Source organism: Drosophila mojavensis, unplaced genomic scaffold (genome assembly GCF_018153725.1).
Source record: "Drosophila mojavensis isolate 15081-1352.22 unplaced genomic scaffold, ASM1815372v1 contig_136, whole genome shotgun sequence".
NCBI classification, from domain to species: Eukaryota; Metazoa; Arthropoda; class Insecta; order Diptera; family Drosophilidae; genus Drosophila; species Drosophila mojavensis.
The window spans coordinates 3,595,353-3,622,950 of NW_025318667.1; the positions used below are offsets into that span (position 1 = coordinate 3,595,353).

Here is a 27,598-nt window from a genome sequence, read left to right on the forward strand (position 1 = left end):
ACAAAATTTGTATACATTTGCCTCATCATTATTACAAGACCACCTTAGCGACTATTTAATATTTTTTACAATTGTATTCCATTCGAAGAAAACAACATAAACACGTAAATATACATGTATGTCAAATAAACGGAAAAAAAGTAATTGCAATGAAATTCAAATTTAGAATTCAAATTTCAACAGTTTTTCTCTATCCACGGTGGCAACACTGGCCGTGTTGTCAGATATCGCTCGTGCTGGATATCGCATGCATGCGATAACAATAGCGGTTGCTTGCGCAACCATATCGGCATCGGTGCATATGCACTCGATATCGATAGCTGCTTAACTTGTGGTACTTGTAGTTGTTTCGGTAGTATTGTGATTGTGTTCAAAATACAGGGTTTTGTTTTGCCTATTTAATATTACAAAATACAACTCAGAGATAGTTATGCCCGCTAAGTTTCGACACGCCAGCAGCTGTTCGTGCGCCCGGTGTATGTGCAATGCAAACTCCCCTGGCCAACAGTATTACTTTTAACCTTAGTTGACATTGAAATGTACCCGCTAGAGGCGGAGACAGTGCGTCTGTCTGGCTACTTGCCTGCCTGGCTGCTTGCTTGCTTGCTTGCTGTCCCATTAGTGTTGTGCTGTGTGCGCTAGAAAAGGAGAGCAAACCTCGAATCGAGATCTGCTACAATTGCAGCGTTGACCCCCTAGTGTTGGCCAACGAGCCCCCAAAAAAAAATTGAGCAAAAAAAAAAAATTAATAATGAAATTCAATATATGGTAAATGAAAATGAGCAGCAGCAACAACAACAAGCCCGCTATTAAAATTCACCTGCGGCAACAAAAACACGCAAGCAAAATAGCGACGTCGCTGCCGTCGTCGTCTGCAAGAGCAGCTGAGGCAGTGGCCGCGGTCCGCGGAGACGCAGCGCTTGAGCTCAGTTTCTTCTGATGGCCGTGTCCCAGTGCTAGTAAATGTGCATTAATCCGATCAAAACAAACGCCAAAGATTGTGAGTGATAGAGAGTGAGAGGCAGCCAGTCAGCAGGGGGGTGGTTTGCATGTCTGCGTGTATGCGTGTGTGAGGGAGTGTGAGTGTGAGTGCATGTAATTAAACATGTGAACGCATTTGTCACCGTTTATTGGACCATGCGTTGTGTAATCATTTATAAGCGCAGAACTAAGGAAAAAATGTTAATTCTATTTTATTTGATTTGATTTTTTTTTTTTTTTTTTATGTTTTTTGTTCTGTTTAAATCGATTTGTTGTAGCTGGCATTCGTTATTAATTAAATCAGCAGCCGCAGCGGCAGCCGTAACAACAGCTGAGTGCGACCGAGCCAACGAGTGGGAATGAGAGGGCAACAACAGCAGCACCAGCAGCAGAAGCCCACATTTGACTTATACAGCCAACAACCACATCAACGACAACGACAACAACAACAACAACAACAATTGCTACTGCTACTGCTTCTTCTTATACAAAGTCAGCACCAGCCAGAGCTGCAAAACACCGGCACAACAGCTATACTCTCAGACGGCGCAGCAGCGACGCCAACGCCACCGATTTGTTGGTAATTAAAAGTGAAGAAGAGAAAAGGCAGCGACGCAGTCGCCAGCAGCAGCAGCAGTAGCAGCAGCGGACATTCAGTCAGTTGTCGGCACATAACGGAACAGATTCAATTCGTGCACTGATCGCATCGCATCGCGTCGATTCGTTTATAAAAATAGCAACACACCAAAGAGCGAGAGAGCTAGAGTGAGAGAGAGAGAGAGAGAGAGAGAGAGCGAGAACGAGAGCGAGCGCGCACACCAAAGAGAACAGGAGAAAGATTCAGTAGAAGAACTTGAGATTGAACGGTGCGGGGGATTATTGGGGAATTCAAATCGTTCGCTAATAACCCAAGTGCGGATTTGGATTACAAGCAACAACAACAACGACTGCAACAACAACAACGATAAAAAGAAGTAAAGTGCTGCCACAGCGTCGTCGGAGAACGTCGCCAAAATTTCACTCGATCTAATGGCCAAAGACGAGGAGGATGATCTGCTGCCCGACAAGGATGCGGCCAAGGGCTTCTACGCCAAATATGAGCCCAAAGAAATACTGGGCAGGTAAGCTAATAAGTATAAGAGTCGTAAACTGACGAAAACATAAACAGAAACAGTCTTATACGCTGACTTATACTATTTCATGTTGAGCTCGAAGCAAAGCTTTCTGACTTATGCAAAACATTGAAGAATGCAAACAATGCTGCAATTGTGCAGTACAGTGATCACTCGCTAATGTTAACTGATGTTTTCTACTTGAAATCAGTTAGGAAATGCTGTTACTCATTTTGAGTTTAAGCTAGAGACTTTAGTTTAAATACATAATACATTTCATTTATCGGTTTCTCTTATCAAATATCCAATCAAGATGTATTGATCTCTATATATATATACATATTGATTAATATTAACATTTATGCATACACATTTAGTTGAAAGAGATAAAGAAAACGTAGCGCAACCAATGTAAGAACTACAAGTATTAAATTTTATATATATATATATATAATACTGAATATCAGTCAAAGAAGAATTCAAGCTATATATGATTGAATATACACTCTCGAAACTCATCATCGTGATTCGAACTAATTTAATAGTTCTTTACGTGATAGATTGATTGACTATCGCAAAAATATAGATACTATCAATTCTAAGGATCTTTGATTCGAGCCACATAGTATTTCATTTTGAAGGATTTGTAGATTGAATGTTTAGTTCTCGAAACTGATTGACTAGCTCAAAACATCATCTAGCCCTAGCTTCAGTTTTTTTTCTAGTTCCAAACAAGTATCTGTGATTCGAAACATCTGACTTGTTTTTCTTCAATATAGATTAAATGGCAGTTCCCAGAACTGCCACGAATATAATCATTTTAGATCCAGTTACATTTTGATTTGTTTAGTTATGTGACTCAATTGAGTATTTAGTGATTGGTTGACAAAATCTTTTTTATGTTTTGACCTAGTTCCAGTTTATTTTTTCGCTAACCATCTATGATTCGAGTCGAAGCTAATTCTAATAATTCTCAAATACTAATTCTTGCTTCTACTTCGCTCTCAGTCACACTTTGTGATTCCATTCCGGTTCATTTCATTCAGTTTCGCTTCCTTAAGGATCTCTACATAGAGCATTCGGCGTCTCGACCTGAATCTATAGTTAAATTTCATTATTTATTTACTTCTTGCAATTGTTGCTTGTTCTTCCTGTTTCTGTTGACATTGCAGAATTCTAAACTTTGTTTATTTCATTATAAATGTTTTTGCATTGCTATTTTTTTCACTTTTTATTGAATTTTTTTTTTTTTTTTTTATGAGCTGATGAGCTATGACTCAAAGCTGTATGGCCTGTTCCATTGGGTGCCAGTGAGAACATGACGCGACGTGTGAACTGTCGCGTAATGCTCCAAAAAATGCATGGGAATCGAACGAGCTAGGAACTAAAAAACAAAGTTGAAATGAGGTCAAACTGAAAAAGAGACAGAAAAATAGTCGAAGACGGCTAAAACATCCAACTTTCTTTTAGGATAGATCTACAAATATCACCTTGAGTTGAACTTGAAATGAGTTTGCAGATTATATTTTCTGTAGTCTATCCTCCTCCTCCTCCCTTCAGACACAGGTGCTGGATAGATTATATAGTCTATCTTTTCTCTATATGTGCATCTGCCCCCTTTCTCTCTTCCATCTGTTTACAAGAATTACAAGACTCATCGGCTGGATAAACATTTCGTAAAGCTCTAATGCGCATTTGAATAGATCTTATCTGATTCAGATAGTCCAAATCTTTATACAGTGTGCATTCCGATCAAGACTGCAAAATGACTTTAGAATGCGTGATCTGAAGCTGTGTTTGTTCTTTAATGACTAGGCCCAATGTGTAACTACAGTTAAAGTAACTTTATAGGACAATATGTGTATATCTTACTAATACATTCAATATATAAACTCATCCTCACAGGGGCATCAGTTCGACGGTGCGTCGCTGCATTGAGAAGGAGACGGGCAAAGAGTTTGCAGCGAAAATTATCGATCTGGGCGCCACGACGGAATCGGGCGAAACGAATCCATATCATATGCTCGAAGCAACCAGGCAGGAAATCTCAATCTTACGCCAAGTGATGGGGCATCCCTACATAAGTAACTATACCAGAATATCTATATAAATATAGCTCTACAAGCTCTAACTCTCTCTCTCTCTCTCTCTCTCTCTCTCTCTCTCTCTCTGTCGCTTTGTCTTGCAGTTGATTTGCAGGATGTATTTGAATCGGATGCATTTGTATTTCTTGTCTTCGAGCTGTGCCCCAAGGGCGAACTGTTCGACTATCTGACATCGGTGGTGACGCTCTCCGAGAAGAAGACACGCACCATCATGCGGCAGATATTCGAGGGCGTCGAGTATATACACGGCAAGAACATCGTGCATCGAGATCTGAAGCCCGAAAACATATTGCTCGACGAGAATCACAACGTGAAGATCACAGACTTTGGATTCGCCCGGCAGCTGGGCGAGGGCGAGAAACTTACAGGTGAAGCAGCAGCAGCACTAGAAGAAGAAGAAGAAGAAGTGAATGAGTTAAAGGCTGATAATAAGAATGGGAAAGCATATGAGGATAAAGGCAAAACAGGATGAATGCTAAGCTGTAGGAAAATATACTCTTTATCATTTGCAATCGAGGAGTGAACTCTTAAGGTGTAGCGCAGGTAACCAATAAGGCTATAAGGCATTGAAGATGTGGAGTGTGCATAGATGTTACGAACTATATATGAATGTCTACAGGTCCTAGTCTTTAAAGATATCAAATGAGGAGTAGAAGAGTATATATTATGAGATATGTCAATCTTATGTCTCTAGATCTAATTGTCTTTTCGTTATGCAGAAGTCCTTAAAGCCCTTTTGATCGCTATAAAGTAAAGGAGAGAAAATATGAATACGAAGATATTATGAAGTGATGAATGTACGATTAGAAGAAACAATATATATTCATCAAACTCAAGACATTAACTCCAGATGATCACTTGATTTTCTATATATAGAGATATATAAAGTGAATAGTAAAAGCAGATAGTCGTAGAAGTACTGGTATATAACAATATAAGTGTACAATTTAGTCATATATATGTATAGTCGATGTCCATATACATGGCCCTAGTTGCCTTAGCTCCTTGAAGTATTTGCTTAGAAATATTTTGAGCTATATAAGAAACTTCTAGATACGGTAAAATATCATGTTGCAATCTTTACAAAATTGTATTGCACAATACCTAGAAGAACTTTTTATAAGTTCTAGGGCCTCTTTAGGCTTCGCCCAACTGAAATGTATCGACATCCAACTAAATCTAAACAAGAATTCAAGAACTCTTATAAACGGTTCATGTCAAGGTATTTGCATATAGCTATCTCTCTCTTTCACTTATTGTTTCCCTCTAAACGATATTATAAAACATCTACTATAACTGTCATTTTCAACAGATCTTTGCGGCACTCCGGGCTATTTGGCACCGGAGACACTCAAGTGCAACATGTTCGAGGGTTCCCCGGGCTACTCGCAGGAAGTGGACATGTAAGCAACGGCATAGTTACTGTTGATACACATACATATATATTTACATGTATTTGATACGCTTTCCAGTTGGGCCTGTGGCGTCATAATGTTCACCCTGCTCGTCGGCTGTCCCCCGTTCTGGCATCGCAAGCAGATGGTGATGCTGCGCAACATCATGGAGGGCAAATACAGTTTCACCTCGCCCGAATGGGCCGATATTTCAGGTCAAGTCCCCAACATCTATTCGATGCGTGTATGCATAAATTATAGCAATGTATCATTATATTCCATACAGAGGATCCCAAAGATCTGATACGTAAATGTCTAGTCGTTGATCCAGCGCAACGTATCACCGTTAAGGAAGTATTAAGACATCCATTCTTCAATCAAATGGTAAGTGTCGGCGCCCCTGGCGCCGCCCGTCCATGTGGAATCTATACACCCGATACTGCTAGGCATTACTATTATTACAACTATACCATATATACCACTATGTTAGTCAGTATGATTAGCCATAACGTTTAGAGGGCCGGTTGCAGTCTCCTAGAGTATCATAGCAAAAGAAAACCCCTATTCCATAAAAGTATTTAATATAAATCGCTATATATGTATATGTATATATCTACCACCTAAGTTCCCCACATTCGAGCACGACCTATGTATACCCTTCTAAGTATTCCCTTCTTCCCCCGCCGTACTCGCTGAGTATGAGCTCCTCTTCTTGCGCAATTGTCTCTAAAAGGAAAAACCTCTATGATACACCCGATCGCCCCCCTCAATCACACACACACGCCACTGTGACTCACACACTGCTCACACACCCAGCATAATAACTGCTTTATTTTGTACACTCTATAATATATGATTTATATATATACTATTTAAATAAGATAATAAGTTAATCCGCTTAACAGTTGTACACGTGCTCCAGCTGCTAAGCCGCACACAACTACAGTCAGCACTCGCTAAGCGATATCTGTTACGTTTTATATCTCATTTCTGAATTCATTTTCAAAATGTCTTTCTTATCGAGTGTTTACTGTACTTTTTCTATTTCCTGTTTAAGTTCTAAAAATCGGCTTTCGTATTAGCTTTTTATATCCTAGATACTTAACTATATTTACATACATATATATCCTATGTTTTTGCATTTAAGTTAAGCGCATTATTCTTCTTCCTCTACTCTACCTATTTATTTCTCTTATTTTTCTTCAACTTTATTATATACGTACCTTTTTTTCTTTTTCTTACATATCTTAAATATACAAAAATACCGCAAAAATACTGAAAAATACCGAAAATATATAAATTGTTTATTTTACAAAAAAAAAAAAAAAAAAAAAAAAACGAAACACATGAATACAAACAAACCCAAATCTTCTGTCGATAACTCGATAACAAATCGATAGTTGTTCGAGCAAAATATTGATGGCCTCAAGCGCAGCCTATCGACCAAGTCCAGAAGAATGAGTCGCATCACTGAAATCGCACTGGTAACGAATTATTACTGGACTAACCCAAACCCACCCAATTCTAATGTAACAACTACAACAGCAGCCAAACGATTCAAACTATTAAAAACTATTAATAAACAACAACAAATACAACAATATATAGAAACCAACAATAATATCATATTGCATTTTGTTTGTTTTTATATAAATATATATATATTCAATGTATATGTATTTGCATTGTGTTCCGATATCAATTCGATTCAATTAACACCAAATATTTTTTTTCCTTTCGTATGTGTGTGTTTTTCTATCGACTCACTTAGTTATCGTAATCGTGTTGGCTTGTTGTCGTTTATTATTGTCTCCCTCTTTGATTGAATGCAGCTGCATTTTATTCCATTTACACATTCAATATAGTCTCATGTGCGTTTTTCTAGCATTTAATTTAATTTATAATAATTACAACATATGTATGTACATATATATCTTTGCTTGTTGATCTATGTATGTATGTATGTATGTATTTGTTGTCATTGTCCCTGTTGCGTGTGCATTGCGATTGCGATTGCGATAATAATTAACATATCTATGTATATCGATAACGATAACAGCAGCAGCAGCATCAACCGCAGACGCCGCAGCCAAAAAGCGAATGCATGAAAACTCTGTCTAACATTAAAAAGCTCACCTCGTATACATTCGTGGTATACTCTTATACATGTATATCCGTCACCCCCTCTCTCCCTCTCACACCCACTCGTTATGTCTACCTAGGTTTATTAAGTGAGGAGCAATTAAGAAGGTGCATATAAAGCGTAGGCTAGGCACATTCAGACTCTTATACAAAGCCTTATACTTATACCAGGTCTTTAAGTTAAGCATACTTAGATTTACTATACATACATATGTACTTATGTACACAAATTTAGATATATTTATAATTTTAATTTAATGTTTATTGTCTGGTTTTGTTCATTTGACTTATTTCCTTTAACATTTTTACAATTTTGTATTCCTCATTTTTTTTGCGTTTTGACCTGCCCAACATGCGCGCTGCCTGCACTTTGCCAATTTCTCGCTCTCGCTCTCCCCCTCTTTCCCTCTGTCTATGCCGCACTCTATCTGAAAACAAATGACGCGATAATTAGGTTCTACTGAACGAGATGACGTATATGCAGCACTTGCATGCAAATGCCAAAGTTGCACATTATCCAGGCAGCAATGCGGGCAACGCTAACACAAATAGTAGCGGTCCCAGCTCGAGCCGCCAGAATCAGAATCAAACAGCCTTCCGTTATAATCGACTGAACAGTGGAAACGCTGGCAGCAGTTGCGGCGCATCCTCCTCCTATATTTACTGCAGTGCGCCGCAGAGCTCGTATTCATCGAATCGATTACGCGATGTCGCTACAACCAGCAGTAGCAGCAATTATTTTGCGCCTGATCATGCGAAACAGAAGCAACCGCTGCAGCAGCAGCAACAGCAACAACAGCTGGAAAGCACAACGACGTCGAATACAGCGTCGTCCATGACCTTGACGGCCACAGTATACTATCAACAGCAGCAACAACAACTACAACAGCAGCAGCAGGAGCAGCAGCAACAGCAATCAACAGCAGCTAATAAAGCGCGGCAGCATTTGGGCATCGATAACGATAACGATAATTATGAGAGTGCGGCAAATGCAAAACATTTATTGTATTCATCCGTGCAGGCAGGTTTTTCCTATTTTCTTTTATCAATATGTTCACGTATCAATTTAGTTATATAACACATTCCTTATTTCTCTCAACGAAAAGCGCTTTTAGTTGTATTTGATTAGTGCATCATACACATATACACACACACAACACACTTAACTTTGGCAGCGGCCCCTACACACACACATCGCTCACATTTCAATTCCATTAATTTCACTCACAGCACAGTAAAAAATATTGTAGCCATGTAGCAGGGCGCATTCACCACGCCTCATCTCCACTGAACTCACCTCACTTTGATATTGCATTTGCCAGCCCTGTGGTAAATGGAACGCACATTTTTATTTAGTCTGTAACATTTAATTTTACACTTAATATAATATTATTTAATATATACCAAAAAATGTTTGTATTATATGCACCTTTTTAGTATAGTAGTATATATCTTTGGGTCAATTGGTTTTTTTTCATATGGGAAAAAAAAAATAAATAAAAACGCTTTTGCCGTTTGTATTATGGTAGTATTATTAAATATGTTGTATATCACTAATCATAATGCTGTTGTAGTTTTGGCACTCTCTCTATATACCTCCATCTGTCTGTCTCTCTCTCTCTCTCTGTTCTTTTGCATGGCCTCTGTTTATGTTAAATTTAACCGTTAAGTACACATTGGATCATATTCATACATACACCATAGATAATATATGAAAACAAAAAAAATTAAAAATTTTGAAAAAAAAAAAAAACGATTACGCTTACCAATTCACTGACGATGTTTTTTGTTTTGTTTTTAATTTCTCCTCTGTATGATTTGATATACACGTTTTGTTTTGTGTGTCATGTTCTCTATATTGTCAGAGTCTCAACGCCCTTATAAGATGTGTGTCTATAAGTCGGTGTTGTGGAGACTCCCTTGTGAGTAAACCAAAGTCAAAATGCGCAAAACCATATATAAAACAATTAGTTACCTATACAGTATATATACATTTTAAAATGCCATTGTTCAATTCTATATCTATATATATTTTATTTATCCACCATATATGTGTATGTTTATAATCCATGTACATACATATGTATATCTATATATTTCTGTCTGTGTGTGTTCTGTCCCTGAGCGCGTTCCGCATGCGCTCTCTTTCACTCGCTCACGGATTTAACAGTTTCGCCCATTACACCGCACTTATTTTTTCTGTTTTGAGTTCATTACAATCCTGTATTTGTTTATTTGCTTTTGCTTTGCGACATCTCACAAACACAACTTGGCACGTCCCGTACAATGACAATGTGGTGAATTTAACTGTGTACCTTTCTCTCTCTGCCTTTCATTCTCTTGACATAAGTATGTTAAATGCACATAACAGCACGGAACTAACAGCTTAAGATTAACTTGACATATGTATGTATGTAATGTCTCTCTCATACACGCACACGCATTGACTTTGACACGGACACAGACATACAGTCGCCTAATGCAAGATGTGTTCGCGTAAAGTTTTTAAATGCCACAAACCAAAACAAACACATATACGCACACACACGCGACTTTAGAATTGTTGTATTGAACATCCGCTAACGATAACCGTATTAACCCAAGGCGTATGAACTAAAACGTAAAAAGCCAAATATTAATAAAAAAAAAAAAAACAAAAACAAAAAAAAAACAAACCCTAACACAATAAACAATTTTGAAGTAATTACCTTATAACAAAATTAACCCCCATCCTATGTGTGATTTTTTCTTTAATTTTCGCATATTTAGCTGCGGAAACAAAGTCGCTTCAACGCGCGCAAAAAGTTCCAATTTGCCATATTAGTCATACGCGCGGTTATTAGGATACGTCGTCTACGCTACACGGCCGAGCCGCTTCACGTTGAGGAGGCCATACGTGATCCTTATCGCGTCAAGGTGCTGCGCAAGGTAAACCTAAAACACTGCAGAAATACTTGAATTTACACATACATACATACATACATATATCGATCACTGGTAACAACAATCAATAACATTTATCGTTGACAGGTTATCGATGGCTGCGCCTTCCGTGTGTATGGTCATTGGGTGAAGAAGGGTGAGGGCCAGAATCGTGCCGCCCTATTCGAGAATACTCCGCGCACCGAACTGCACGCGCTCTATATAAACAATCTCAGTCGATAGGAGACACAACACGTACACATATTCACAAAAACAAGTGAAAGTTACTAAGAACACAAAAGCAAAACAAATTATGAAAGAGACACCAAAATACCATGCAGAAAGTATCAAAAGTTAACGGGTTTCCTCTTCCTTTCACACGCTCTCGATTTAGTTTGTTCTGTTCGTCACACAGCAGAGACACAGACACGCACACAATCAGTTGCGTGCTCTGCTGGAAGGCATTAAGTACGCTAGAGTAATGCGTATGTATATAGTTAAAAGGAGCAACACATGCATAAACACATATATGCATATGAATATACATATAACAGCGATATGCGAATGTGTGTGTAGGTGTGTAGTTAATTAGCAGCGTGGCCTTTGCCCAAATGCCCACAAGAGAAAACAACATACATACATATGTACATACATACATACATAGTTGCATATGTATTTTCTGTTAATGATTTTATTAAATTATTTAATTGTATTGCTAAGCGTTTACTTTTTAATTGTTATGTTGTAGTATAAAAAATAAATAAAAACCAAAAAAAAAAAAAGAGCAACAAAAACAAAATACAAGATTTTAGAACTATTATGGACAACGATAAGACACTTAGATGTGTTTGTTGCAGTCGTAGTGGCGCTGACAACATTCGGGGAATTCACGATTGGTGTCGATAAAGTCGCGCAGCTTGCAGCCCTTGGGTATCGCCACTGCTTTGCACGTGTGCAACTCAACTGTGCTGCCTTCCAAGCAGGTTATGCTGGCGCACGGATGATTGGGCGCTTTGGCAACTTGTCCGACCGACATAATCAGGTTGGAGTTCACCACACATTTGCCGGGATAAGCTGGAGGGGGTAACAAAGGATATACATTTAGATATACGTAACTCCTTACCCCTCTCTTTCGCACTCTTATACTCACTGGGATTTTTGAGGACACCTTTGCCAATGACCTGCGCTGCGGCGCTGCGACTGCACAGAACATAGACGACGGCGCAGGCGATCAGGGCGACAAAACTAAATTTCGACATGTTGAATTTTCGACTGGAGGTCCGCTGGAAGGTGATGTCGATTGGGATGTAAGTTCACAAGTGTTGCTGATTGGAAGGCAGCTGCAATGTCTTATATACCGAATCGCTGCCTGTTATCATAAGCCAAAGTCCGTGTGAGACGGGCTTATCGAGCGCCAGTGCGAGCGCGAACGCCGTCAGCTGAGGCTCAACCAAGTTGACCTTCTCCAACGCACGGCTCTCGCCATATACCGCTCCTTTTCGCGCCCATGCCGGTTTAACGGCAGCTGCCTGTTTGGTAACTTTTTTGTTGTTGTTGTTGTTGCGGCAACTTCCCTGCGGTTCATTGAGTACTTAATTATATTACGCATATAAATAATTTTGTGATGAGCTTTAATTTATATACTATATACATTATATACATTTTTATTAATTTACTTCTCTTTTTTCGATCGAGCGCTTATCACGTTTTTCATTTCGCTCTGTCGCGCTGTCAATTGGCGCCTGTTCTGTTTTTAATTTTGTTTTGTTTGGTTTTTTTCTCACATTTTTTGGGAATTTTCGTTGGTTGTTTCTTGTTTATAAAGCAGCATTCCTGTGGCTGGGTGTAAATTCGTTTCTCGCTGACTCAAAAGAATTTTTGTTTTCGCACACAAATCATCGTCATCATTATCATCATCAGGCTACCCGTGCACTTTCACCGGCAGGGATCTTGAACCTGAACAAAACAAGGTTCAAAATAGCGATCGAGGAGTACGCTACATTAAGCCTTTTGTGTGCCTGCATGTGTGTGTAAGAGAGAGAGCGAGTGTAAGAGTGTAAGTGCATATCCAAGCCAATGTTATCGAACGACTCAGTCATTGACATTGACATTGACAGCGCTGCTACTGTTATAAGATACCGTAAGCTAACATCAAAGATGAATTCTGATATTTGGTTGGTTAACATTAAATGAACCAAGGCCAATGAAGTCAACATTTGTGTATAAGAGTAATTCTGTTAAAGTAACCCGTTTCAAACAAAGTCAATGAAGTAATTCTGTTAAGGTACACTGTTGGCATCGTAAAGTAGCAGTAAATGGTACCAAAGTCAATGTACTCACCATTTGTATATAAGAGTAATTGTAATGTACATGTGAAAATGTATGTAACATGCAGGAGCAGGCATGACCGGGTATATAAATTGTATAGATTCCTTATCAAAAGGACCAGTGGAGTCGTTACAGCTATGTCCGCCTATCCGTGTGTAAAGTAAAATAACTAGCGCCTTTAAACTTTAACTCATGTATACGCAGTGGAGGCCCATTTGCTTACTATCGATTAAAATCGATAATTTGTGTAGATTTTGTAAGGCATCCCGCTTAGAAATGATACTCTTAGTTATTTTTAATCAATAAAACGATGCAACGTTATTATTGAATAGAACCAAAACAAATATTTAAATGTTTGCCTTAAATGAATTTCGTGCACTCCCAATTAAATTGAACTGCAACTTGCAAATTAAAACTTGACTATATTTATTTGTGAGTTTCGTCTATGTTACAAAGGATAAACTATATTGCGCGTATTTGAACCCTACATGCATGCTTACACATACTATATATATATAGATACATATGTGCATATACGTAAATCTATATGTATATATATATTTGTTTTCTCTATATGCATAATCTTTATGTTGTCAACATTTCTTCTTATTTCTTTTTTTTCTAATTTCTTCGGCTTAGGAAAATGCATAGAATTAGTGCAACAAATGGAATCGTGTGGAACATTGATCGATTCCACATTCCAGGAAAAGAGATTAGAGCATTTGAATAGATTTGAGATTTTCCGTTTCTGTTCTTTTGTTAGCTTTTGGCGATTTTAACCAGAATTTAAGATGCACAAACACTTGGAATGCGGCGGAGCAGAATTTTAAATTGAGATTCAGCAGAGAAGGTTCTGGATGGGGTCGGCTGGCTATCCAGGATATCCGGTATTCGATATCAGATATCCGACATTCGGTAGAGAGCTTAGACACCCGGATAGACTGGCAGCTTGGCCGTTTCGACCTTGTCGACCACCTTGAAGGAGGGGAAGAGTCCGCCCTGATTGGTGCGCGTATTCTTGCCCTTGGAGTTGCCATCCCAATGATTGCCCGCAACCGAGACGAGATCGCCGACCTTCAGTTGCAGATCCTCGTGCGAGCGCGGCTTGTGCGGAATGACCGCCCGTCGATTGTGCGGATTCTGTCCGCCGTAATAGTAGATATCGTCCAGCGATTTAAAACGATACGCCGCATCCGGATACATCGTTTGCATTATCTCGTACGCCACGCGGCAGACTTGCGAGGAGAAGGTGCACACCAAATAGTCGGACATGGACAGCAGATGAATGTCCAGAATGATGCCATTCAGGGCGGTATCCGTATACCGCGTCGAGACTGCCGCCATGCGCGCCACCTCCGGATCGCCGACGATCTGATATTGCGGATACTTCTTGCGTGCCTCCACGATGACCCGCGCATCGTCGGAGGCCAGAAAGATGCGACGCACCACGCTGCTCCCATTAATCTCGAGAGTGCGATAATAGTCCTCCACATGCGTCATATACTCATCAATGCCGTGGAAGGCCGCCTCGGTGCCCACCTTGTCCGTGCGTCGCACATGAACGCTGCAAGCAGATACAGATACAAATAGAGAAAATGGTCAGGATAAGGATGCGGTCATAGCCTACCCCACAATGGGACGCTCCCAGCCCAGCTTGCGCATGCCCGAGTTGAGGAAGTCGCGCGTTTCCGTTTGCGGACGCAGCAGATACTTGAGAAACTGTCCGACCCACCAGACGATGGGATCGCCGTGCAAGCGCTTCAAGCGTGGCGCCAAATCCTCCGGCACGGCAAGTGGCAGGTAGGGTGGGCGTGGCATCAGCGAGTCAATGATCGGCAGCACCAGCACCTGAGTATTTGGCTTGCCCGGCCAATTGTAGGCGTACGCTGTGCCCGCGTCCTGACAGTTATCGGACACCGGACGGAACACCTCCTCCCAGCCGCCCTTGTGATAGCGCCAGCCGCGCGACTTTAATATCAGCGTGCGCTCTGTGGCATAGGCCACGATGAAGCAGTAGACCACATGGTGCAACTGGCAGCCATAGCCGCAGCCCTGCAAAAATCAAGCGAAACGAAACGGAATGAAATGAGTGCATAGCTAAATAGGTGCTCAGAGCAGCCAGTGTAACGTTTACGAAACCACAAGCACAACGAAAATAGCTGAAAAACGGAAAAAAGAAATCAGACTATGGGTTAAAATTAATATTGTTAGACTAAAGTGCCTCTTCAGGTAGGTTAATTGAGTGCAGAGCTCTTGGAGGCACGTTTACGAATGTCAGAAGTAAGAAAAACACAAAAAGTAAATACGAAATAAATAGCAAATGACAGTTTGAGTTGAAATTTAGTAGTTAGTGAAAAACATTTTCGATTACGAATGGGGAGAGAATAAAATGGGAAAATGGTACAAAAAGATTGATGAAAATAAATAGATAGTAAAAAAGAAATTTGAAGTGGAGAAATTTGAAGTGAAAGCAAAGTTTACGAATGCAGCATAAAAGAGAACAGAGAAAAGGGCAAATGCAATAGAAGAAAAGTAACTGAAAATTGAACTGGATAGGGAGGGGCAGAAAAAAGGTAAGGGAGAGCAAACGGGAAGAGAGAGCAAGCATAAGATGTGAACGTTCTCCAACGTTCACAACAAAAATAAAAAACCAAGAGAAAAATAAAATATAAAATAAAAGAGTTACAACAAAACAAAAAAAAAGAAACAATATAAATCTGACAAAGAGAGAGAGAGAGAGAGAGAGAGATAAGAGAGTTTTAGAGTCTCGAGGGCAGTTAAAGAGATTGTGATCATGTGATATTGAAAGAACATAATACAGCAAAGTCAATAATAATTTTCTCACTTTCTCTCCATCTCCATCTCTCTCTCTCTCTTTCTGTTTACAATATTCATGCTTGTGAGAAAAACCAATGACAAAAAGATTAATTGAACATGCAGAGTAGGTGATAGACAATGGCGTGAGGATAGGCTTGAGTGGATGCCAGTTGAGGCACTGCATCTCTTCTGAGTAGAGTAATTGTCGCTTGAACCTTGTTCAGCTTGCAGACAAGTTTGCGAGCATTTTGGCAGTCACTGGGATTTTGGAGGTGATGGAGTCGCCGCTGCACCAGGTCGCTCAAGTCTTTGGCCTCCTGCTGGCGCCAGGCCTCGTAGCCATCGACGCGCCGCAGCTGCTCCATATCGCTCAGCAGCGAGCGTTTGTGATCGGCGCCCTGGAGCAGCACCTGCTGTATGGACTCCTCCAGCTCAGAGTTGCCGGGCCCAACGGCTTTGCGCAGTTTGCCCAGCTCGCTGCTGAAGTAGTTCCAAATCTCGGCGATATTCGTTTGGATGCGTCGCCGCGTCAACTCGTACTCCAAGCTGGGCTCAATGCCCGGCTGGCCAGGCAGCTGGCCGGCAGCATCTGCGCCCAATTGCTGCGGCTGTGGCTGCGGCTGTTGCTGCTGATGCTGTTGATCCTGTCCAGCGGCATCGGCTGGAATCACCTCGAAGAGCGTATCATCGCCCATTGATTGCTTTGCATTGTGCGAATCATTTTCCAGCCTTTGGATGAGCTTCATGGCGCTCTGCTTATCCAGCTGTTCGCTGTAAAAACAACAACAACAGAAGATAACAACACACCATTACACGCACACACCGACACACACACACACGCAGAGAGACCCAGGTTGTGCGTGGTGATTTGTCATTCGTCATTCTTCAACGCCGACGTGTGCAAGCGTGACCGAGCATTGATTGCATACCCTTGCAGCGAGCATATCGACAACACATGACACGAGTATATGGCAGACGTATGAATATATAGCTATAAATATATATATAATTGAGCAAGTGTATCGGAAGGCTACTGAATCTGTATAGGATTATAATATATACATATGTGTCTATACGCCCAGTAGAGCTACATATGCAATGCCTGCAAGGGTATTCACAGTTCGGCTAGCCGAAACGAGAAGTTCATTTGCTCGCTTTACATATGAAAGGTCGCATTAATGGGGCGCACTTGGAGCGGATTAGAACAGGCTGGAATGAGTTAGATGGGGGAGTGGAGCAGTGGGGAGTGGGCGCTGCAGCTTTAGGTCTACTTGTGGCAGATAATGCTAATGATGCTCATGAAGTTATTGTTCCTATTGTTGATGGCCGCTACATACATACCTCATCAGCTCATCGATGAGCAGTTTAAGCTCCTCGTTGCGCCGCTCCGTGTGCTCCAGCAGCTGCAGCGCCTGATTGATGCGCCGCGCATTGTGCTCATTATCACTGGCAGAGATTGTTTGATGGCTTTGATTCTGGGCCTGACTATTGGTTAGCTTCAGCACAAACACATAGACGAGCACCGCCCAGGCGAGCACAAAGATGATGAGGGCGCGCACCCACGAATTGGATGATGAGCCAAACAGCTGACGCACCAGGAGCATGGCGTCGTGTCGACACTCTAATCTCTGGTTTTCCGTCCTGCTCGCCTGCTGCTAAACCGTGGCGTCCAAAGGTTTCTATGTTTGTGTGTATGGGTGTGTGTATGTTTGTGTGCACGGCAGCTAGTTAATATTGTATTGGAGGGTATTTTTGCCGTGTGTGTTGCATATTCACAGCATATAGCTGCGATTATGACATCTGCTAAACATTGTGCGGCACAGCGCAACAGCACACAGATGACACAGGTTTTTTTTATATACTCCTTTTCTTATTTTAATAAATAAATAACAAAATACTAAAAATAGGGTTGTAGGCCTATCGATATTCTTATTCTCGAGCGATATTTCAAATATAGCACATCATTACTATCGATATGTTTACTGCAGTATTTTTTGTAGCATATGCCCAGGGTGTGCAAAAATACTCGATTAATGCAGCACTTGTTTTTGTTTTATTATTATCGCAGAATTTTACAATATTTAAAATTATGCTGCGTTTTTCCTGTTGCATACCAAAACACAATAAATGCTTGAGGTAAGCTACATGCACCTCAATCGTAGCAGAAAATAACCGCCCAAAAGTGGCGGCTAGTCGATAGCACGATTTAACGCGCTTGTGTACAATATTCAAAAAGTATTTGCGAATTCTCACAATTTGTAACTATAAAAATTGAGAAATTGATTCGACAGGTACTTTAAGGAGGTTTCATTGGTTTGCATCTGGCTCGGTTGTACTCATAATATTTTTCACAATTTATTTTGAACTTATGCTATATCAATTAAAATTATTATAATTTTGAAAGATGGTGTTCTGACAATTGATTCGATTTCGATACCAATTGAAAATAGCAAAAGCTGAAAAAAGTATCGTATAATGATGTTTCAGCCCAACAGATAAAGGTAGATCGATTCCAAAATTAATTTAAATTTAGTTTTTTCTTTTCTTTAAATCAATTGAAAAAATATTATCGTATAAATTATAAAAAATTCAGTATTATATATAGTATTAAAAAAAAAAAGTAAGTTGTACACATAAATTAAAAATTATATTATTACAAATACGACCACAAAAATTTCGCATTGTTTTAAATGAGTTTTTGTATTTTTTTCTTGTTTTTGTTTTTGCTTAATCGACGTCGATAGCGGCGTCGTCCGCTTGGATTGGGATGTGTATGTGTGTAGATGTATGCTTGTGCATGAGGTTGGTGAGTTTTGGTGAGCGTGTATGGATAGGTGGTTGGGTGAAAAAGAGATATGGAGCGCGTGTGTATATATGTTGTAGTGGTGGTCAAGGAGGAAGGCGGCGATCAATCGGGGGACGATGTTTCGAGTTTTATGCGACAAGTTCTTTTTGATTTATTGTTAATTTTAAATACTTATATAAATTACTTTTTATTATAATTATTGTTTTTTTCTTCCGTTTCTTGTATGTAGTGGGCAACTGCGGCATTTGTAAATTTTTATCTTTTGTTTTGTTTTCTTTTTTCGTTTAATATTTAAATGTTGGTTTCATTTGACTGTGTAAAAATATCAATTTGTATCTGATTTAATAGTTACTATGTATTTGCTTATCGTTTTCACTTCACATGTATAATGTTAATCGCTGCTGCAATTGGGGACTCCGTATGGCTATTACTCTTTATATCATATTATCATCATCATCATCATCATCATCATATCATCATCCAACATTACTCGGTTTTATCCTCGAGCTCAACTTAAACTTCATTTAATACGCGCCCGCACTATGTTCCTAATTTAATGTGAGTGTGGTGTGTTGCGGTGTGGTGTGGTGTGTTATGTTCTCTCTGTTGTGGGGTTCTTCTCCTTGTTCTTCTCATTCTATATTTTTGCCTGTTAAGCCTATGTTAAGTGCTGCTGCTGTGCTGCTTCTCGATCTCCTTTTATGTTCTCGTTGTGTGTGTGTGTGTGCTGCTTTTTGTTATATGTGTTTGTTTGTGTGTGTTCTTTCTCTTTGTTGTATATATATATTATATATTATATGTATAATTAGTTTTGCTTAATAGTAAAATTTCTTGAATGTTGTTGTGGCAAAGTGTAGGTAATGTTGCTCTCAAATGTCGACTCAACTGCACTACATACATGTCTTTCCACCAGATATACGCGGCCTAACGATGCTACTTAGCGACGGCTGCGGCGCTGCACTGCATGTAGCTCAGTCGCTGCGCAGCTTTTTCAACTCTGGCGATTTCTCACCAGCAGCCGCAGTTGCAGTTGCAGCAGAAGCGTCCAATTCGCAATGCAGCGCCGTACGCTTTTGTCCAATAGATGGCGCTGTTAGCGTTGTCGCTTCTGTCGCCGCAGCCGCAGCTGCAGCCAAATGCTGCAGTTTGCTGGCACGCAAATTGCTGCTGCCATTGCTGTTACTCTCATCAGCCTCTAGCTCATCGTCCACTTCATCCTCATCCTCCTCCTCGTCCACCTCATCCTCATCCTCATCCTCGTCCTCCTCCTCATCATCATCATCAACTTGATTCGCTGCTGACGCACTGCCACCAAGCGAGAGCACGCCATTGCCATTGCCATTGCCATTACTATTGGCTGCTGTTGAAGCGGCTGGCACGGCCGCTGGTGCTGCTGGTCCACCCAATCCTTCTGTTGCTGCTGCTGCTGCGGCTGCTGCTGATTGTGCAGCGCTTTGTCCGTTGTTATTGATCTGCTTGTTGTTGTTGTGCGATTGGGCAACAGCTGCTCCTGCTCCTGCCACTGTGCCTGCTCCAGCTACAGCTGCTCCTGTTCCTGCTCCTACTCCTGCCCCAACACAAACTCCAACGGCGGCCAAGCGACTCTTGAGCGGTGCCTCGAGATTGCTTTCCGAGTCGGAGGCCAGTGGCGTTGCCACGCCCATCGGCTCACCGTCCTCCGTCGATGTGGTTGTGGCCGTTGTCTGTGTGGTGTTGTCATCAATGTTCGGCTCCTGCGAGGTGGAATCGTTCGACACAAAGTTTGAGTCGCCATCCTGCAAGGCGGCAGTGTTGTTGTTGTTGCTATTGTTGTTGTTGTTGCTGCTGTTAATGTTGCTCTTGCCACTACCACTACCAACGCCACCACTCGCATTGCCCAGCGGCGTCAACGATGTCGGATTGGTGTTTTCGTTCTCTGTCTCCGATTCTGTTGCCGTATTCCGGCCACCTGGATTTCAATGAAGCAAAAGATGATTCGATTAGTACACAGAATATGAATGCAAACTTCAAATATGTAAGTATACAAATTGAAAACTAAGCAACTATCGACCTATCGATATTTCTATCAATCTGTTGCTAAGCCAAGTTTCACATCTAATTAGATCATTCAATTGATCATGAATCTATATATAAAATGGAATATGCTTTCTCTCTCTTCTCTAGCTCATTGATCTCACCTGCGCCGAGGCTCTCGTCCTCATCCACATCGACAGCGACGCCATCGTTGGTGTCCTCGCCATCGAGCACCTTGCTCGCCTTGCTCAGGCTACCGTTTGTGTTAGGTGTTGCTGTCGGCGAGGGCATATCGTCGAGCAGCTCGGGACTGAGGTCGTTGGCTACATAGTGCGCCCAGAGCGCTAGCTCGACGCGATGCGGTGACCAGTGCGGCGTATCGCCGCCAACCTCCGCATTCAGTCGCTCCACTGTGGCCTGAATGTGCTGCACAAAGTTGAGGTACTCCTTGGTCGTATAATCAATGCCCTCGATCTCTGGTATGGCCATCAGGCATTCGTCGGCCATGAATGGGGCTGAGTCGGGGGCGGCGGCTGTTAGCAGGGCGGATGCCATTGTGGTGCCCACGCCTTTGAGGTTGGATAACGCTGTGATCGCCTGCTCCAGATTGGGTAGCTTGCGAAAGGCCTTCTTTGTCTCCTGGATTACTGCACGCGGCGTATTCACCTTGACCAAATATGACAGTTGCGGATAGAATTTACCCCTAGACTGTTTCCATTTCATGGCCTGAACAAGTTCATCGTATACCAAGTGGGCATCTTTCCCTCGCGCCTTTATCAAGCCGGGCAGTTCATTCTGATACCATTGATCCAAGCGGATTAGCTCTTGTGGCTTCTTGCTGCGCTTTTCGGCTTTAATCTTTAGCACCTGCGGATACAGTTCGTAGCAGTATTCAAACTGTCTGGTGCTTCCGTTCTCAAAGAACGAAGCCGTCGCCTTGCCGTTTGACATTTTTCTGTTGTTGTTCTTCTTCTTGTTGATCGTTTATCGATTAATCTTGAATTGTATACGTTAATGTACTTTGTATATGTATGTGTTTGTGTATCTGTGTGTATGTGTGTGAGTGTATGTGTTAGAGATTGTATGGGACGTTCTCTTTGCCTCTTCAGTATGTCTATCGATAAGCCTACGGCTACTATCGTTATCGATACAATTTCAATTTGATTTGATTTGATTTGATTGTTGTTGTTGTTGTTATTGATGTAGCCGTCACAGCAGTTGTTGTTATAGTTGTTGTTGTTGTTGTTGCCGGCGAAACGTTGGCATGAAAATAAAGAAGAAGAAGATGGATATAGCAGGCAACGCGAAAAACAAGCGACACACAAATTAGCATTACAGTTAAAAACATTCACAGCAAGAAAAATGAAAAAATACAAATAAAAGAAAAAAATTGACAGCGTTGCCGTATGCTGTTTGCATGCACCGTTAAATAATTGCCGATTTATAATTTACAATTATTATTCACTGTCCGTTTATCATTTATTTTTATTCAATTTGTTGTTTTTTTGTGATTTTTTCTTTTGACAATTTGTCAGCAGAATTTTTCAATACCGATAATCACATTTCGTTTGCAATTTGCAATTTTTCAGGGCACAGCAAATCGAATTTTACTCTCCGCAGCAGTCGCAGTCCACACCAACAGTCAGTCGGGTTCTTTTTACTGGTCGTCGTCGACGTCGTTGTCGGTCTTTCGCACGCACACATTCAAAAACAAGCATGCACACACACACTCACACATGCAAACAACTCGCTTGTACACACATACACATTTATATATATATAATATATTATATATACTTATAGCGACTCACGCATACACTAACAGGCACGCTCGCACACACACTACCACCATTAAAGCGAAACGAGGCAACGAAATTTCTTTTCATATATATATATACATATATATGTATATATATTGTGTTTTGGAAAAGATGAGAATAAAAATGGGAAATAATACGAAGCGCGATACGAATTTAAAATATATTGTACATTTCTGTATTTGCGCACAACTAACAACTAAAACATAACATCATTCAGCTGCAGTTTCTGTTTGAGAGCTGTTTGTCAAAGTCGCAGACACGGGTTGCCCAGTGCCTAGAGGAGGCCACCCAAATGCGATTTGCGAATTTCGAATTGCGAATGCGAATGCGGACGCGAACGCGAATATTCGTCAAGTCGTATGCGAGTGCAGCTGCTTGTGCTTGCTTACCTTTTGGCGTTTTTCAAAAACGTTTCGTATAGCCTGTGTGCTCCGCTACCGCCGTTTTTAGTCGTCTTCGTTTCTTTTTGATTTGCCGTTATTTTGTATTTTATTTTATGTATGTTATTCTTATTATTATAGTTGTTTCTAGTACGTCGAGCGTCGTCGATACTGCTGCTTCTGCTGTTCTTCTTGTTGTTGTTATTCTTGTATTTGTATTTAATATTAAACAAATTTCGTTTGCGACCGCCGCTTTAGTTGCCGCCTGTCTTTCGTTCTGTCCACAGCGAGGCAGTCAGCAAAACAGCCAGTGCCAGAGCCAGCCAGCTATAAAGCTAGCAGTAGTCGCTGCCTCTGCCTTGAATGCCAGTGGCGTCGCCGAGCAGGGGCTGCACGAGCACGAAAAAAGAAATTTAACGAAAAAACAAAAAAACAGAAAGAAAAAAACAAACAAGGATGCAGCTGTGTGCGTGCGCGCTAGAACACTACTCCGAACTGCAGGAGCGCCTTATCTCTGACTCGCCCCGAATGACTATGAGTGGAACTGAAGTTGTGTGTCTTTCAATTGCCAGTTGCCAGTGGCCAGTGGCAGCAACAGCAACAGCAAGAGCAGCAGCAGCAGCAGCAGCAGCGACGGCTCACCCCTCGTTGCCGCACGACTGTGTGCGCACCGCTTTATCGTCGTTTCCACTTTCGAACGTTCATTCGTATTCAGTGCTTGTCGCTCGCTGTTCGCTACAAGCGGTAGCGACAGCGGCGTCGCAGCCACCATTTATAGGGGTTGTTGCAACCATTGCCGAATGCCAAATGCCAAATGCTATTCAGAACAATAACAACGACGCAAGCAGCACCAGCAGCAGCACAAATAATTACTTTCTGACATGAGTGCGCAATTTATGTACGATTCGTACACTCATCCGAACATCCATCAATGTGTACAAATATTGCTGAACCCTGTTCGCAACGCCCCTGGCGGTTTATCGCTTCGTATGCTTGCATTCATACATACGCTCGACACTGTATGTACGTTCGTCGCTGATGCCGTTGTTGTTGTTTCTGTAACGTTCGTGTTCGCATTCGTTCGTTTTACCATCTATGTCTTTGCCTCGGCTTTATCGTCATTTGTGCTTTGCCGCCTGGTTCGTTGTTGTTGTTGCTGTTGCCTGTTTTTACTTACCCTATTCGTCGTCGGCGACGCGTATAGCAGCTGCAATTTAGCTCTGTAGCTGTTGACTGTTTGTGGTTCGCTTATTTTTACCCTATGTTCGGTTTCTCGCACACACACATACACACGCACGCATACAATGGCACATCAGTATCCGTCATGTTCAGCGTTGTTGCTGCTGCTGCTTTTGCTGTGTTGTGGGGCGCAGCGTTGCCACACTGCGAACAAAAATTCAACTTGAAACGAGTTTTACATGCATGAAATGTGAATATGAGGCTAAAAACCGAGTCTTAATCTCACACTGAATCTGAATGTGGCTGTGTCATGCCCAGATTTTCGTACCGCAAAATTATTAATGATAATTAGATGAGAAGACAAATGGTCGGCTGCTTCGTTGCGCCAAAGATACCCTACAATAGCAAACAGCAAGCTGGATTTCTGCTTCAGACGTAAAAGCGGCAGATACAGAACACATACACAGATACACACTCATACGCTGGCACAGGCACACACGCACAAACGCAGATACACATGCACAGCTAGAGCGTGACACACGCGACAAGGAGAGAAGGCAATCCACTGTTGCTGTCCGCCGCTCTTCGTACTGTGGCCGAAGCGGCGAATATATTGGGATTGAAAATTTGTTTAGATCCAGAGCCAAGTACAAATGGCTCTGCGTACATAGAAATGTGTTTAATACCTGAGTTCATGTACATACCATATGCCTGTATATATGTAAAATACATATGGCTTTACGTACAGCATATTTTCTCATATAGTTTTTTATTCGTACTAACTTACATTCAAACACAAACATATGTACATATGGGTGTATTTATTAAGTACTTTTGCATGCATTCATCTTCATTTGTGCTTCCTCTTCTATGAGCTTCAGTTGCTGAACCGTTAGGTTACGCATTCACGCACACACACATTCTGCACAGGGATATTTATTTACCTGCTGCGCACTAACAAATAATTTCCTTTATTCGGGTTTAGGCACCTGCAACGCTTGAAACGGTTATGAAAACCCGTTATTTTAGTTCCATTAGCCCAAAACTTCAAGTCATTTTCTTTGCTACATTATGAATAAGTTAGCTGCTCGTTTTGACCTTGGCTGCATTATTTCTGCACTATTTTCGTTTTAAATTTAATATGTATGGTAACTACCGTCATTAGCAGCGCTCACAAAGCGAAAATCTCAATTTATATTTTTGTCAATACCTATGAATTGGTTGGGAATCACAAGGGCTTGTCTAACGGCAATTTGCTAGAGCGAAATAGCTATAGAACCAATCAGAAAATTGGCAGCGTTCTAAAGGGAAAAGAGAATTGCGTTTTTTTCTAATTTTTTGTTTGTTTGTTTCAAAAATGAATTTGCACACATATGTATAAATACGGTATTTTAAAAGATTGCATATTGAGAAACTAAAAATTTGATAAGTTTGACCTATAAATTGATATTGATAATAAAAAAATGATTTTTAAAAATTAATTGGCTTCCTTCTCTTGCAAGTGGAGAAAATGTTCCGTTATTCGCATTTGGCCTCATGCCGCATTTGGTGGCGCAGCTCACGCATTGTCATCTGCAAGAATTGATTGATTGACAAAAAGTTTTCATTGATCAGATTAGAATACTTGGAATAGATAGATATGTAGATAATGATATAAGGTTAGATACAATTCGTAAAGGACAAACAATATTATTTACCTTGAAGTTTCAGTGAGAACATTCGTTTTGTAATAGTTATGTAATCGGCATTAAGAAGTCTTATTTACTGATAACAAAATCATGTAAAATTATGTATATATATGCGTTTAAGGAATATTATTGACACAATTATGGATTGCAAAATGTGTTGTAATCCAACTGGGAATTTTTGGGGAGTTTCAATTTTGAGGTTTGCTTTTTGTTTTTGTTTTTCATTTTGGATAGTTAGCAAATTGTTTTGTGGGGACTTATAACTTCAGATTAGATACAATTTGTTTGATTTTCTATTAGTTGTCATTGTTGAACTAGAAATTTGTAGGCGAAATGCAATTGATCGATGAATCAGTATAAGAGTTAAACATAAATGCGAATGCGGGCAGTGGGTGGATATCAATTCATATCTATATCTTCCAATCGTACAGGTTGCGTATAAGGTATAACCGATTTCTTATACACATCTCGCGACAGTGCTTTTCGCATATCTGCAAGCAAGAAGATCAAACCAAATCAAATTAAGAAATCAGCCAGTGGATCTTTCAATTATTTGAATTCAAAGGACTTGCCATACGCATCCTCATCCTGATCACCCGAGTAATACTCTAGTATCGTACGGTATATAATATAGCCTAAATTTGTATACATATTTATGGCCACTTTATTGCTTTTACGCACAAAAAGATCCACGAAGTAGGCGCGTTTTCTGCAGGAATATAGCCAAATTTAGATATAGCCAAGTTTATGTATGTGTAAGTATATTCTTACTTCTCTGATATATCCTCTAGAAAATTCATTAGCAGCCCTGCCAGACCCAATCGCCGGTAATCGGGCGAAACGGTTAGGGCCGTTACATGTCCATGCCAATTGTCCATATGTCCCTCAACCTTGCCCATAACTGTAAGCCATTTGGATATAACAGATTGGTAGTCCATATTAACGTGTACTTACTATAACCCATTATGTGTCCACTGGGCGATTCAGCTAGCTGAAAGTATTCCGGCCATTTGGCCAAATATTGTGTATAAAATGAGAGACCGTATGTTTCTGTCAGCGGATCGAAATTCCTGAAATAGACCATATATATCTTGACGCTCTTATGCATACACTTGCTTACTTACACATTATTGTATTTGAATAGATCATCACAGGTAAATGGTCGCAGCGTAGTCATAGTTAATAGTTTTGTAATAAATTAGTCTATTTTGTGTTTGATTCGGAGCTGTCTATATATATTCTATATTATTTGGTGGGTTATTGTCTATCGATTATACTAGGTGAACAATTTGCCGGCTATCGATAGTGTATCAGTGTTACACATTTGGCTCCCTCCAACTGATCGGGGTTTTATAAGCTAAACTATTTACTATATAGATATAAAAATGTGAATATTTGATGAGTTATGAAAATAAAACTGCTGGGTATAAACTGAAACTACTTTGTTTATTTAGTTTGTCATTCACATTGAATAGGCATACGTAACTAAGCTGAAACAAAAAATTTATATAGCTCCTGTATGTTTTAGCCATTTAATGGCTATGGTACAAGAGTATTCCAGCTGGATAGCAATTCTTCGGTCGTCTTATGGTACATCGCTTTCATTGGATATCGATATTTCTTTGAACACTAGAATTAGAACACATGGTAATGCATTGTACAGGTGTGTTGTATGTCATTCATAAGCATGACGTCACAGCTGTTGTGCACTGCAAGAAAGTCACTAATTTCTCTGTCAAATGATGGCTCTTCAAAAATTATTATACAATATTTGCATACTATACCTATCGATATTATCATACATAATTAATTACTTGCTGCCTCTGGCACTTGCATGTATTTGTGACGTCATGCGCAGAGCGAGCCAGCAGAGTTGCGCATAAATTGGCGCTGTCTGGTGGCCCTCGTTAT

At 40.6% G+C, this 27,598-nt stretch overlaps 5 protein-coding genes and 1 long non-coding RNA gene across 13 annotated transcripts; 1 reads left to right on the plus strand and 5 right to left on the minus strand.

The window, feature by feature from the left end:
* The first annotated feature begins 340 nt into the window (after window positions 1–340).
* On the plus strand, window positions 341–11,198 carry LOC6585403 (phosphorylase b kinase gamma catalytic chain, skeletal muscle/heart isoform). 4 transcript variants are annotated; one of them, XM_032732849.2, is made up of 10 exons: window positions 341–476; window positions 1,260–2,102; window positions 3,999–4,177; window positions 4,282–4,566; window positions 5,511–5,601; window positions 5,671–5,807; window positions 5,879–5,976; window positions 8,189–8,755; window positions 10,504–10,662; window positions 10,765–11,198. In XM_032732849.2, exons 2-10 carry the CDS (start codon window positions 2,011–2,013, stop codon window positions 10,897–10,899), a joined length of 1,743 nt encoding a protein of 580 aa, XP_032588740.1. In that variant the 5' UTR covers window positions 341–476; window positions 1,260–2,010; the 3' UTR covers window positions 10,900–11,198. The 4 variants fall into 4 exon arrangements, with proteins under 4 accessions (XP_032588740.1, XP_002011035.1, XP_015016377.1 ...); XM_002010999.4 differs by lacking the exon at window positions 8,189–8,755 and adding an exon at window positions 6,993–7,076 and having other exon boundaries at window positions 345–476; XM_032732850.2 differs by lacking the exon at window positions 341–476 and adding an exon at window positions 789–1,000.
* LOC122757913 lies at window positions 9,236–9,763 on the minus strand. The gene is made up of 2 exons (XR_006358105.1): window positions 9,501–9,763; window positions 9,236–9,377 (listed from the first exon to the last, which is right to left on the minus strand). It is a non-coding gene; the product is annotated as an uncharacterized LOC122757913 (long non-coding RNA).
* A 207-nt stretch (window positions 11,199–11,405) lies between the features above and the next one.
* On the minus strand, window positions 11,406–11,989 carry LOC6585402. The gene is made up of 2 exons (XM_002010998.4): window positions 11,807–11,989; window positions 11,406–11,730 (listed from the first exon to the last, which is right to left on the minus strand). The coding sequence occupies exons 1-2, from the start codon at window positions 11,913–11,915 to the stop codon at window positions 11,495–11,497; spliced, it is 345 nt and encodes a 114-aa protein (XP_002011034.1). The 5' UTR covers window positions 11,916–11,989; the 3' UTR covers window positions 11,406–11,494.
* A 1,404-nt stretch (window positions 11,990–13,393) lies between these two features.
* On the minus strand, window positions 13,394–17,730 carry LOC6585401 (alpha-(1,6)-fucosyltransferase). The gene is made up of 4 exons (XM_002010997.4): window positions 17,143–17,730; window positions 16,017–16,572; window positions 14,612–15,036; window positions 13,394–14,548 (listed from the first exon to the last, which is right to left on the minus strand). Exons 1-4 carry the CDS (start codon window positions 17,403–17,405, stop codon window positions 13,909–13,911), a joined length of 1,884 nt encoding a protein of 627 aa, XP_002011033.1. The 5' UTR covers window positions 17,406–17,730; the 3' UTR covers window positions 13,394–13,908.
* Window positions 17,731–18,131: 401 nt separating this feature from the next.
* Window positions 18,132–23,370, minus strand: LOC6585400 (uncharacterized protein DDB_G0289357). Of its 4 annotated transcripts, none has more exons than XM_032732835.2 (3): window positions 22,830–23,370; window positions 20,785–21,752; window positions 18,132–20,555 (listed from the first exon to the last, which is right to left on the minus strand). In XM_032732835.2, exons 2-3 carry the CDS (start codon window positions 21,569–21,571, stop codon window positions 19,579–19,581), a joined length of 1,764 nt encoding a protein of 587 aa, XP_032588726.1. In that variant the 5' UTR covers window positions 21,572–21,752; window positions 22,830–23,370; the 3' UTR covers window positions 18,132–19,578. The 4 variants fall into 4 exon arrangements, with proteins under 4 accessions (XP_032588726.1, XP_015016375.1, XP_043867638.1 ...); XM_015160889.3 differs by having other exon boundaries at window positions 20,785–21,755; XM_044011703.1 differs by lacking the exon at window positions 22,830–23,370 and adding an exon at window positions 22,182–22,285 and having other exon boundaries at window positions 20,785–21,755.
* A 2,011-nt stretch (window positions 23,371–25,381) lies between these two features.
* LOC6585399 (N-alpha-acetyltransferase 20) lies at window positions 25,382–27,122 on the minus strand. 2 transcript variants are annotated; one of them, XM_044011704.1, is made up of 6 exons: window positions 26,812–27,122; window positions 26,642–26,757; window positions 26,459–26,588; window positions 26,260–26,396; window positions 25,697–26,178; window positions 25,382–25,571 (listed from the first exon to the last, which is right to left on the minus strand). In XM_044011704.1, the coding sequence occupies exons 1-5, from the start codon at window positions 26,862–26,864 to the stop codon at window positions 26,087–26,089; spliced, it is 528 nt and encodes a 175-aa protein (XP_043867639.1). In that variant the 5' UTR covers window positions 26,865–27,122; the 3' UTR covers window positions 25,382–25,571; window positions 25,697–26,086. The 2 variants fall into 2 exon arrangements, with proteins under 2 accessions (XP_043867639.1, XP_043867640.1); XM_044011705.1 differs by having other exon boundaries at window positions 25,382–25,622.
* Between the last annotated feature and the right edge of the window lie 476 nt (window positions 27,123–27,598).

Coding starts and splice junctions, on each gene's coding strand:
- LOC6585403 (XM_032732849.2), top strand. CDS start 2,011: ATGGCCAAAGACGAGGAGGATGATCTGCTGCCCGACAAGGATGCGGCC. Junction 5,977..8,188: donor ATCCATTCTTCAATCAAATG/GTAAGTGTCGGC, acceptor CGCGATAATTAG/GTTCTACTGAACGAGATGAC. Junction 10,663..10,764: donor GCGTCAAGGTGCTGCGCAAG/GTAAACCTAAAA, acceptor TATCGTTGACAG/GTTATCGATGGCTGCGCCTT.
- LOC6585402 (XM_002010998.4), bottom strand. CDS start 11,915: ATGTCGAAATTTAGTTTTGTCGCCCTGATCGCCTGCGCCGTCGTCTAT. Junction 11,731..11,806: donor AGGTGTCCTCAAAAATCCCA/GTGAGTATAAGA, acceptor TACCCCCTCCAG/CTTATCCCGGCAAATGTGTG.
- LOC6585401 (XM_002010997.4), bottom strand. CDS start 17,405: ATGCTCCTGGTGCGTCAGCTGTTTGGCTCATCATCCAATTCGTGGGTG. Junction 16,573..17,142: donor CTCATCGATGAGCTGATGAG/GTATGTATGTAG, acceptor TTGTTTTTACAG/CGAACAGCTGGATAAGCAGA. Junction 15,037..16,016: donor TTGTCTGCAAGCTGAACAAG/GTTCAAGCGACA, acceptor TGATTTTTGCAG/GGCTGCGGCTATGGCTGCCA.
- LOC6585400 (XM_032732835.2), bottom strand. CDS start 21,571: ATGTCAAACGGCAAGGCGACGGCTTCGTTCTTTGAGAACGGAAGCACC. Junction 20,556..20,784: donor GGACGAGAGCCTCGGCGCAG/GTGAGATCAATG, acceptor ATTGAAATCCAG/GTGGCCGGAATACGGCAACA.
- LOC6585399 (XM_044011704.1), bottom strand. CDS start 26,864: ATGACTACGCTGCGACCATTTACCTGTGATGATCTATTCAAATACAAT. Junction 26,589..26,641: donor TGGACACATAATGGGTTATA/GTAAGTACACGT, acceptor AATGGCTTACAG/TTATGGGCAAGGTTGAGGGA. Junction 26,179..26,259: donor TCAGGATGAGGATGCGTATG/GCAAGTCCTTTG, acceptor TCTTGCTTGCAG/ATATGCGAAAAGCACTGTCG.